Genomic DNA, 12,929 nt, shown 5'->3' with positions numbered 1-12,929 from the left:
ACTCACGATATTCCTCCCGGTGGCACGTATAACTTTGGGATTCATCTAGTTATAACATTTCAAATGCAAACACAATTGTCTCGTTCGAATATCAGCGGAGCCACTGCGTGACCCTTCCTTGTCAGAATAAGTGGATAAACCCTGAGAGCAGCATAGGTATTCTATACTACAACATTGTGGTACAGTGGTAGTGGCGGCTACAGAGGGAAGCCTGGTGCAAGACTTTTAAATCGAAATAAATAAATTCTTTGTATATTAATTGAAGATTATCACCTCTAGGCGACCTAACCACCTTTATCATATCACCACACCACTCGCACCACACACATGTGAGTGGCATAGCATAGGTCACATGATAATATTTTTCTTTTTGGTTATTACAGTGACTAGAAGTCCCATTTTTAACAGCATTGCCCCGTTTCCAAAAAGTTGTCGAGTGTCTTGAGAAAAACGCAAATCGAACCAAACATGTCCCTTTTCTGTATATATAAAAAGCGTCCCATATTTGGATATTTGGTTTGTAACTACATGTAGTATACTAGTAATTTGTAGTATGGACATCAACAGTATTCCCGAGAAAAGATCAAAACGTTTACAAGAAATTCATTTATAAAATGAATTTGAATTCAAGAGACAATCGATTCTGGTTCCTGTTAAGTGTTAAAAGATAATATAAAAATTATAATTGGAATAAATTTAAATAAATAAAAGCTGCTTATTTTGCAAAACGAGACTTTTTTTTCACTGGTATGAATAACAACATAACAATGACTGTATCTAGATAGACTGCCAAATTATACTAGTTTGCCGAATGTTCCGTTTTTCGATTTTCTAAATTTGGCCTATGATGGACTATATAACACAAACGCTAGTTCGTTCTGTAATAGTTCGGTTTAATAATATTGTTAATATTTCTTACAATTCCCGAGTTAAAATAAAATACACATAAAACACTACGATGATGCAGCTATAGACTACGCGCTCACTCACATATTGCTGCTATACACAGTTTCAACAAGCACCTACACCTTGCTTCTTCTTCTTCTACAGCTAACAAGTTACATTGAACAAACATCTTTAAACAAAAATAAACAATTTAAATAAACAAGTTAGGACTAAACATAGCCCCCAGCCTTGAACGATCTAGTTCAAGATACACACAAAAGATGAATTGGTACAATATTTGAAAGAACTGTGAAAATTGAAACAATATGTAAATGGAAAAGTTGTTACTGTAAGTGGACCTGTGTGCTTGTTTCTTTGCGACACACGATAATCTTATATATAAAAGAGAACGCACAAATCCTTTGTTCCCTCATCACGCTAATACGGCTGAACCAATTTCTTTCATTTTTGGGGGGTTATTAGGATTTGGACCCTAGATGGTTTTTATCATATCACTTTAATTTTTAATTACCAGTGTCTTGAGATAATTGACCATTCAAGTGTCCATAACGTACAAATCCTTTGTTAGTTCATCATAGGTAAAAATAAACGTATTTATATGCAACCCGCATGACCGTGTCACTCGGCGGGTTAACATAAATGACAGGCGATATAATGTTAACATTTACTGCAATCTTCTATGGTTTTTATCATATCACTTGAAAGCGAAAAAGTAAAAATTATCTAAGTAACAAAGTTTATTGCGTTCCGGGGTGACCGCAGCGAAGCGGGGTGAACGCTGCTAGTCTTATATATAAAAGAGAACGCACAAATCCTTTGTTCCCTCATCACGCTAATACGGCTGAACCAATTTCTTTCATTTTTGGGGGGTTATTAGGATTTGGACCCTAGATGGTTTTTATCATATCACTTTAATTTTTAATTACCAGTGTCTTGAGATAATTGACCATTCAAGTGTCCATAACGTACAAATCCTTTGTTAGTTCATCATAGGTAAAAATAAACGTATTTATATGCAACCCGCATGACCGTGTCACTCGGCGGGTTAACATAAATGACAGGCGATATAATGTTAACATTTACTGCAATCTACTATGGTTTTTATCATATCACTTGAAAGCGAAAAAGTAAAAATTATCTAAGTAACAACGTTTATTGCGTTCCGGGGTGACCGCAGCGAAGCGGGGCGGGTTAACATAAATGACAGGCGATATAATGTTAACATTTACTGCAATCTTCTATGGTTTTTATCATATCACTTGAAAGCGAAAAAGTAAAAATTATCTAAGTAACAAAGTTTATTGCGTTCCGGGGTGACCGCAGCGAAGCGGGGTGAACGCTGCTAGTTATTAATAAAGCGCTTACAATATGCAACAATTCGCTCAAGTTTAACCAATGATGAACAATTGTCAATAATGGAGGTATCAACATGAACATGTATACAAACTATGTGTTTTCTTTCTTCTTGGTTGACTAACTTTGAATCCACTGTACATTCATTACACTCTGGGAGAATGGGGTTTTTGAGCCACTCTGGGCCTGAGTACCAAGCGAAAACGCGCACATAATAAGTACAAGGGCTATATTATTTTTAATCAAGAAATATAACGCACTGTAAAAGTTAATGCCTAGGATGACGTACTCAGCAGCATACAAGTGCTTATCGGCCAAGTGATGAGTTTTTAATATATATTCAACACTCAATCCATACAAAAGAATCACTCATTAAGTAGAATAGACTTCAAAGCACCAATATACAAACAGATAAAAATCGCACACACGGTTCACGATCCACGCACTTTACTTACACGTGGTTGTACGTTCCTTTCCCTACAAAAAAAAAAAAACGCATCCCGAACACAACTTACCAATCCACATTAATGCATGTTCCTGCAGCGTCCTGTTCCTTCGGGAACTGATGCAGCTTCAGGTATATTATATCCCAATTTCAAAATTTACTCAACTTTCTTCAATAAAATATAATATTTTTTGACATCAAACTACGTCTTCAGCACTCCAGCTTCCTTTCTCCTTCTTCTATTTTCGATCGGCACTTTTATAAATGTTGCCAGGCTCATGCAAAAATGCCATCGCACGTAGGCGTAACCTCTGCCTACAGCTGCAGGACGTTATACGGCCAGCAATAAAATTCCCGAAAATGCAAATTACCAGTAAGTGAAAGTAAACAAGAAAAAAAACTTCCCGTTGCGTTCAGCTCACACAAACCTCTACGCAATGACGCAAAGCTATACGGAATAACCCCCAACCTTCCGTTTTCTCCACAAAAACCGCTAAGCAATCACGTTAGACCTGCTACTACTGCATACAGCTCTCAAACATTTGAAGAGCGTTCGCCGTGTAAAAAACAAGAGGTAAGAAGAACAACAAAGGCGAAGACAGGTACGTTCTTTTTTATTTTCATATCAGTCGATAAGTAAATAAAAGTCGCTTTGTTACCCCCTTGGTAAGTTCGTAGATACTCAATGAATAATCCCTAAAAGTATGAGCGTCCTGCTACTTCGGGAACTGACGCAGCTTTACGTATACTATATCCGTGATATTGTTTATGCAGTTTTCAGCACGAGTGACCTTACCTTTTAAAACACGCTTTCGGGAATTGTAAGCTTCCATTGTCGCTCACACAGTTAATTTTTTCTTTGTAACACACAAGTCTTAGCACGTAGGTCACATAAAACACATAAACACGTATTAACATCTGGTCAGGAGGACCAAATCTTTATGATGGACTGTATAACACAAACGCTGGTTCGTTCTGTAATAGTTCGGTTTAATAATATTGTTAATATTTCTTACAATTCCCGAGTTAAAATAAAATATACATTGAACACTACGATGATGCAGCTATATACGCGCTCACTCACACACTGCTGCTATACACAGTTTTAACAAGCACCTACACCTTGCTTCTTCTTCTTCTACAGCTAACAAGTTACATTGAACAAACATCTTTAAACAAAACTAAACAATTTAAATAAACAAGTTAGGACTAAACAGCCTAAATGTTGCCCTAACATTGAGCAAGCTTCAACTTTGTAAAATACTAATATTTACATGGAGTTCTAGATCTAGATAATTGGAGGTAAAATTTGACTTTGCTAATAGAACATCAAGTTAATGTTAGGAGGTATGGCTAACTGAGTCGCTTGAAATTATCCACTTATGATTAGCGTTTCAAGTTATAAAAATCTCTTATTATTTTGTTACGATAACTCGAATACATGGCATATATCAATATTACAAAAGATATGTTCTCTAAAGTTATCAGCATTTAAACTAATTTAGCTTGCATCTTGCACATAACATCTTGAACTTGGCTAAACTTTATTATTTAACGTTTCATAAATTACAAATACTTTGTCAAAGAATATTTGGTTAAATGTTTTAGATACATTTGCTGATGTTATTTTCCAGTGAAATATTAGGACTGAAAGATGGTAATAAATATTGAAAGGAACTTGATTAGTATCTATACAATAAAGGAAGCAACTCAGCATTTAACTGGTAGAACTTAGGAAACTTCTGCAAAAATAAAACTCCAATCAGGATGCATGATTACGTAACACACTTGGGATTTCTCAACTAACCAATCCATTACGAAACTCTCTTACCTGCATCATTATCATCAAAGTGAATATCCAACCCAAAGAGCTGTTTGTTCAGCTTTATGGCAAGTTTGCTGGAAACTTGAGTTAATTGAACAGATCCTTGTTTCGTGAAATGAGTTGTTGGAACTACGTCTGAAAGAAAATTTTAGAAAATATTAAACAAAATTAAATTATTATATTGTATTATTGCGATTATATTTGTATAAAGTAATCGCCACACAATTTTTAGCACTATTTCATTCAAGTACCGCACTACACACATTGTTAAGAAGAAACTTTTCCTTAAACAAAATAATTTGTTTATAATCAGTAGCAATACAGTCAAGCATTAACCATACCATATATATAGTACGGTACTATCTAACCAAGTTATGACCAATTCGAGTTGTTACGACGTACAATCATAACCGAAGCTGACCGTAAGTCTTATACTAACTCTATGTGATTATAATATTACATAATTCTTGTTTCTGTATTACATTGTCAGTTATTTAGTTTAAGAATCATTTTAAGTTATTCAACAATATTGGTGTCAATATTTAGGAATTTGAATTAAGAAATGGGAGCGTTTATGGTGATAGATGCAATCCAAAGTAACTTTGGAAGATATTAGTGGATTCATGCTAGGCTGTGTACATATGTTTTACAGTATGATGATACATAGATTACACGACTAGCGAAATCGTTATACAGAAAATTAATGAATCTTTAGTGGAACGTCCCACGGGTATGCCTTTTAGTGCAAAAGAAAGGAATGATTTCTGAAATTGGATACTTATTGAAGATCTGGTGGAATGAAAATGTTGAAGGGAAAGGAAGAATCCCGAGAAAAAACACGGACACGACATTGTCCACCACAAAGCCGCATGATCTGAGATTAGACCACTGACCCCTAGCACCAGGATTGAGCGCTCTACCAATGTCATTGTGTCCTCCGAGTCCTTATATAGGTTCCAGTGTGTGCAATGTATAGTATCTTAAAAAATTCGATAACCAAACTTCGGGAGTGACCTTTTATTCCAAATGAAAGAAAAAGGTTTTAATTAGCATAGGTCGAAAGCACTTTCTAGAGTTATAAATCGTCTAAAATACGAAATATTGTGTTTTTGAGTCCTCAAGCTTTAAAACTGTGGAACCTATCGTAAGCGGTTCAAGAAATTACGCAAAAACTATTATGCGCTTCATTTAAATATTCGCGTTTTAGACACCTCCGCGTTTTAGTACAAACAAAACTAATAACTGTACAGGGTGGCCAATTATTATGTATATGGTGTTTGACTGACTGCAGCATTACCAGATTGGATTAGAAGTAGCGGGTTGGGTGATTTTTTAAGTGCCCTAGCTATCGAATTTCTAATTGGGCGACACGCTATTTCTGGCCTACTTTCAATTATTTGCAGGCTATAACTCTTAAGAATGCTCTATTTTCTTAATTTTGAATATGGAATCACAAATTATTAGTTTTATATAATACAATAAAACGTTTGTTTGTTCAGTGTTCTATCCACAATGAACAATAGTTTTACTAAAACTAAAATATTCTATGCTAGTTCAATCTTGAATCACTTTTTTTTTTTTTTAATCTTTAGATCTAACAACATTAGACTTATTGGTCGAGTTTGTGCTATTGCAGATCACTGACCGTCTTGCTGTTTCAGTAAATGCATTGGCTTAATAGTCGTACGGTACATATTGCTTCCTATGTAATCCTTTGAACCGCTTGCAATATGTCCACAGTTTTCATGTCACGGCATTTGAAAACGTGAAATTTCGCACTTTTGGCGGTTTATAACTCTGAAAGGCATTTCTCGATCCACATTTATTAAACATTTCTCTTTCATTTGATGCAGTATAAGGAATCATCTCTCGGAGTTTTATAATCGAATCTCTAAACTGAATCCTTTAAATAATACTAGTTGGACATTATAAAATTTAATTTATATTAATTAAGAATTTCTTGAATGAAATTTGTTAAGGTTCTGAAGTATTTTTATCTGACGTTTTTAAGAAAAATCAAAATACGATAGTCTATAGTTGCATTTACGAGCTATGAAACAGATTTATTTTTTGTTCTACTACGTGAATTATAACAAAAAGTGCAAACAATGTAATCTCTGAGGAAATGCAGATACTTTCTTTATAGCTCTTGTAATAATTTTCCTAACAATAAAATATTAAGTTAAGCCTAAAACTTCGTAATACATGACACCGTAACATACACTATAGGCCTATTTGCTGATGAGTACTTGAAACATTTAGGAACTTAAAAATCTTAAAAATGTTATTTATATTTAACGGAGCAATCGTTAAATGTGGCGTTAATAGCTGAGAAGGAGAATAAACTCACGAAACTATTTGTGTGCTGAGAAAAAATATATGTGGTGTACGTAAAAACGCAGGTTACATGTGTAAATCCTGTAGTTTTTAGACTTAACGTAGACCAAACGTATAAATCAAAAAGTACCGGTATATTTTATATGTACTTTCCGTATAAGTGTTCCGAATAAACGTACTTTCCGTACAAACGAAAGAACTGTATATAGGTGGTCAGGATCTCACATACAGATACGGATGTAACACACAGCTGGCGTACGTAACATACGTATACGTATATAATATACGGAAGACTGTTAGATGTCAGATATCCTGCAACGGCATGATGTAACATCTAAGGGCAGTACGCATGTACCATATGGATAACGTATGCTCCGTACTGATTTCTGTAACAAACATAAGGATTTCGTATATTTGTGCAATATACCGCTGTCCGGATGAAGGATTTTTCTTAGTGTGTGCCAACAGCGGACAAAATCCACGTGTACCAATTCTACTTTGAACTTCTGTTTTTATAGGCTCAGATATCAAGAATCGATCTGTCTTTGACAAATGACGCCGAGTAATACCTCCTTGGATTAGCACTACTGAGTTACAAATTGTCTTTTGCGAACAAGTTTAAAAACCTAACACTTCGCATTTCACATGTTACTATTATTAATATCGCGAAAAATGATCTCGAATTGTTCACTACTTTTAAACTTGAATTATCTTTACCGAGTAATAATAATTTTAATAGTAATAATAATAATTCATAATGATAACCAAGATACGATTTCTTACTATGAAATATCAAATACAGGGTGTTCAACATTTGTATTGATAATTTATTCATTATTATTGTACTAGAATAAGTAAAGCATACTTCTGGAGATCAGTTAAATGAAATTGTTATTACCTTACTCACTCTGTAATCCATAGTCTAATAATATATTAGAAACAATTTGAAACTATACTTTTCCTTTTGTTAACAAAATGCTTATATTTGATAATGTTTGATTAGAATTCAAGAGATTGCAGAATTGTTTATACTAGAAAAAGGAACACAACACAAGCATGTAGACAAATTTAACAATGCAAGACAATTTAACAATATATGTGTAGAAACATAGACTATGAGAACAATAATATTGGAAATTGACACCACCTGCAGAACAATTGTTGCGGTATATAAAAGAATAAGCAAATTAACATAATTACAAGAAAAACATATATAGGTTAATTTAAAATGATTAACAATTGTCGAGAAACTTTAAAACAACAACACTTTCAAACTTTCGCCGAGATGATTACAGAAAAAAGATGATCTCCAGTTCCTCACCAGAGGGTAGAATTCTCAAAACTGATGTAACGTTCCCTCTTTGTACTGCCATACTGATGCGTTGCAGTAGAAAAGAGGTTGCTCTAGCGTCTCCTGACGATAAATAAATGCGGTGTCCGACTTCTTTTATAAAGTTAAGACCTTCGGAACCCCAGGAACCACCTGATTCGATAGCTATGGTGACAAAATGATATTTGTCAAGTAAATTGCTGTAGATTTTGCGTTTTTCTCTTTCACGGCGAGCAGCCACATTGCTAGCTTGTGCTGAAGAAGAATCTAGATTTGATGGGGCGAAGGTATCGGAACAAGTAAAATCCCATAGAAGTGCTTTTCCTTTCTTCCACGGTATTAGGGTCATACCATCTGGCCTCTTATCATCTGCACGAGTGCATCCCAACGGTTCGCGTATAGAAGGAACGCCTGCTGAAGTTAGTGCAATCATGATAATGTCGTACACACTGGAGTGGCGTGAATGTCTGCCCGCACTGTTGGCACAGGACAGTCCGTGAAGGCCCTTCTTGTTTACGACACTTCTACACATCTGCTCCCAAACGCAGTGCACTGGCAATTCGAAAACTGTCATTGGGAAGATGCAGTCCTAAAGAAGGTGATGGGATAGCATGGAGCCAAGCGTCTGCTTCAGGAGATGATGTAGCTAGGAGTTTGGCCTTGTCTTTGGGTTATCGGATGACTGAAGTAGAGAAGAAAAGTGATGATTTATAATGGGATCGTCCCAAGAGGATTGTAATCCTCTCTTATCAAGATCAGGGGGATCTGATCCCATGACAAATGACTAGTTAGAAATGCTGTCGTTGACAACTGAATCCGTTGCAAGGCTAAGATCTTGTTGAAGAATGGTCTCGATCAATGGCTTAGCGCCATAGAATGAAGACAGAAAGGTGAAATAGCCAGGTCTATGGCGCTGCGAATGCCGAAACCTCCGTGGTTAACAAGGTGGGATGCCTGCAATCAAGAGTTATTGTTGAGTGACCAATTCAGGATAGATTCTAGACCGGTTTTGAGGTGTTGTCACAGCATTCCAGAAGATCAGCATCCCGCCAAGAAGGAGCACAGCGAAGAAAGTATAGCAGCCTTGGCATGGACAATGAGGCAGTAGTAGGTAGAAGGCAGAGCGAGCTGAAATCAAGGAAAGATGTGTAAAGAATTCTAATTTAAAAATTTGGTCCCTTAATATTGTTCGTCTTGCCTCATTAGATAATACTGCTCCTAGTAAACTGGCGTTATCTGTCGAAATTCTTTGAATCCCAGGCGCGGCTTCGTCAACAGCTTGAAGAGGTTATTAGCCTGCTCATTGGAGACTCCGGGAAAGCTGACATCACATTTGGAGAAATTCATTTGCAATCCGATCCCCTTAGCCCATCTACGGATCATTTCTAATGTCTCTAGTACTGTATCCTTGTCTCCAGCTACAGTCCCGTCATCTAAATACCATATGTTAAGTTCCGTATTAATACTGTTAACGATGGATTGTAAAGTTAGTGCGAAGAAACCAGGGTCAAGAGGGCCGCCTTGTTTTACGCCACGCTGAGAGAGGATTATTTCGTCTCCTAAGTATAAGTTGCTCGGTTGCAAGTAACACTGATGAACGTATCAAAAAATTGACGGAAAAGTGTTTTTTACCTGTATGAGCATAGAATCACGATTCAACTCGTTAAATGCGTTTCTAAAGTCTATCTTCAGAAACACTTTCTCCTGATGGTGTGAAAAAGAGTAGTACATACGAGCAGCATGGACTGCTGCTTTTGCTCCATGTGGGACGCAAACTCCAAGTTGGTATGGGGATAGAAAATGTGTTAGAGGTTCTCTAATTCTATGGCAAATGATTTTGGCTGACAATCTCCTCCAGACATTGCCTACTGCGATGGGACGAATGCCGTCACATTTCTTCCTCAAAGCTATTAGCGATGCTCCAAAGAAAATAGGTCTAATTTCCGTGGCCACATCACCGAAATAATCAGGTGGAGAAAATCACAGATTGCGTTAGTCAGGTGGTCTTTATCTTTGCAGTCTTGGGATAGTAGGAGGTCCTTTAATATTAAAGGACGGAGACTGTCCATACCTCCTGATGACCCGGAGGGAAAGGATTTAAGTGCCTTCGTAAACTCGTCAGCTGATACTCTAGGCACTACAATACTGGGCTCAATGAGATCGGGAGGTTCAAAAGGGTGGCTGTGAGCCGAATGTTTCTCTTTTAATGCTTCTAATACAGTTCCATTCGGAGAAGCTATGGTATCTTCTGAGATGAGAAGCTGTACTGCGCTGCGGACATCACTGTCTACTAAATTGTTCTCGACACTCTTGATGTTAAAAGTTTGCTGGTCGTCAAGCTTCGAAGGATTTTTACTATGGTTAGGAAGGGCTTTACAGCGAGAATCAGACCAACATTGCACTCTTTGTTTAACCCATGATATTAAACTATTCACTTTGTCAGCTTTTGATGGAACGCACAGTGTTACGTAAGGAAAAAAGAAGAGATCCATCCAAGCTTCTGAGTCGTTTGTATGTGCTATCTGTTGCAACACCTCGCACAGAGAGTCTGCCACTGTAGTTCTAGCCCCTCGAAGTATCCTGCGTAATATTGGGGTAGAAGGCTTTAATCTTGCTAGAAGCTTACTGCATTTGAAGATCATCTTTCTTGAGTAATCGACATTATCAATGGATGATTGTGACCTCCGTGATAGCGAGCATTATTTAGTTTTATTGATTTCATAATGGTACCTGCTATTGTGAATTCCTAGGCATTTTAAGTTAACACACAATTTGTTACAAAGCTTGCAGGTAGTCTCGTTAGGCCTGTTTGAAAACTCAATGCTCTTGTTTAAAGCGGTATCATTTTGGGTTCGATTTTTTGGGCTGAGTTTTGATCCTGATGCGTTGCTTACATGGGAGATATCAGCGTATATGGGCCTGCAGTCTTTATTGATGGCATCACTAATAACAGGTAGAGTATTACTGATATTGTTAGAAGAATCATGATCATCTTTCATAGTTATTATAAAATTTTAAATTTAAGTTTAAATTTAAATTTAAATTACACCCAACTACATTGTTGGGAATGTAATATTGTTTGAAAATTAACGACCATCAATTAAAAGTAACGAATTTTCAGTCAATCATCTGAACTGCCGAAGTGATTCGAAAACGGATTTCACCAAAAATCCAATCAAATCTTTAACCACACTTCACATCGGACCAAAGGGCACACAACTTCTTCGTTTCACCAACACTAATTGAAGAGAATTGCGCAGAACACGAAGACACGTCTGCTTCTAATTACAACAATTACAACCATAAAACAAAAACTATACTTATTTTATATTATTGTAAAATCTTTCTTCCCTCCCTCAAACAAAACCTGAAATAACGCAAGTGTAGTACAAGGCACATCCTTTGTCAAATAGTGTCACAGTGAGTCCCTCCTCGTTCTTTTGGAATTTTCTAGAAGAAACCCTGATCAAATCCTAATCACTTTAATAGCACACATGTTCCTAGCTCTCAAAGTTTTTTCATAAACAAAAACATCTTCTAGAGATGTTGCTAGGCTGTTCCAATTACGAATGATGTTGGAGTCATAACCCATGCCCGAAATTATCAAGTTATAATAAACAGAATGGAATTTTAAGGAGTCTCTAATATGTTTATTTTAAATTCCTCTCAGCTTTTCTTTTCTTACCACGGCCTTGAGAGATAGCACAACAAAGAATAAATTTATTATTTCACTAAGAAATGTTTTAGAACCAAGTAAATCGAAATATTTCCCACATGGAACGGATGTTTTTATACTTCATCGTATACACCAAACATAGGCTGTTGATTAACACATGAGACATTCACAAAATAATGAATCATTTTTAGACGTGAAATTACTAACACTACATTATTGAATATACTGCATATTTGATTATTTAATTAGTTGGTGATGTTTATCTTACATTCAGTCATAAGTGAATATATGTGCTCAGCGAAACGTAGTTTTCCTTGATGCAGTAGATTAATATCAATTTCATTCTGTCTTATTATCTGATAAACATTAGCAAGTATACACGTACCTTTTGGCTTCTCATAGATTTTCAAAGGTGATTGCGTCAAAGACTCGGCTGTGACAATAAGCGTCACTAGAAGAACGATGACCGTCCAGCTTCGACGCATTAACTTATTGTTTAATGTTGTTTGCAACCTCATTGTTGAACATCTGTAAAGGAAGATAGAAAAGATATTTAAATTATCAATTTCATGCTATTTTTCACGGCAGACGAATTGATGTTTTGCCTTTAGCGCTACTCTCATGCCGACTAATCTGTTTATAGCGACGTTGCCAATACTGTGATGTGAAGTCAAATTCTGTCGACATGTTATATATTCTTAGCGAGGCAAGAACCTTGTCAATATATTGCAATATTTGGGTGTTGGAAGCAACTTTCTCAGCGTAGGTTTGGCAATAGCGTGTCGCAAACTCATTGGTTCACGCCTAACGTCACTTCGCTGGCACGTACCTTAATTCAATATTTTCTTCACTTCTCAAATTCAACCTACATAATGACAACGCTATCCGTTGAAATACTTTGATTAAATAGGGTGAGTTCGCCACTAGTCGACCACCATCCAATAGTCGACAATTTTTGCTTACTATTGTGTATATAAAATACAACTGATGGTCTTTTGGAGCGAAAAATTATTCATGATAAAGCCTGCATCATATACTACCAATGACAATCATTGTT

At 36.2% G+C, this 12,929-nt stretch overlaps 1 protein-coding gene across 1 annotated transcript in view; it reads right to left on the bottom strand.

Annotated features, from left to right (window-relative positions):
- LOC145676916 (lysosomal alpha-glucosidase-like) overlaps positions 1 to 12,929 on the bottom strand; it is a gene marked incomplete at its 3' end in the record, with an annotated part of 136,353 nt that overhangs the window by 105,045 nt on the left and 18,379 nt on the right. The window contains 2 exon segments of the mRNA XM_081747690.1: positions 4,536 to 4,664; positions 12,258 to 12,400. Coding sequence (XP_081603816.1) covers positions 4,536 to 4,664; positions 12,258 to 12,390 — 262 coding nt within the window.

The sequence above is a fragment of the Thermobia domestica genome, unplaced genomic scaffold, assembly GCF_964235325.1.
Source record: "Thermobia domestica unplaced genomic scaffold, izTheDome1.hap1.1 HAP1_SCAFFOLD_473, whole genome shotgun sequence".
In the NCBI taxonomy this organism is placed as follows: Eukaryota; Metazoa; Arthropoda; class Insecta; order Zygentoma; family Lepismatidae; genus Thermobia; species Thermobia domestica.
Note: the sequence above shows the minus strand (reverse complement) of the source record. Positions and strands in the feature narration are given on the sequence as shown.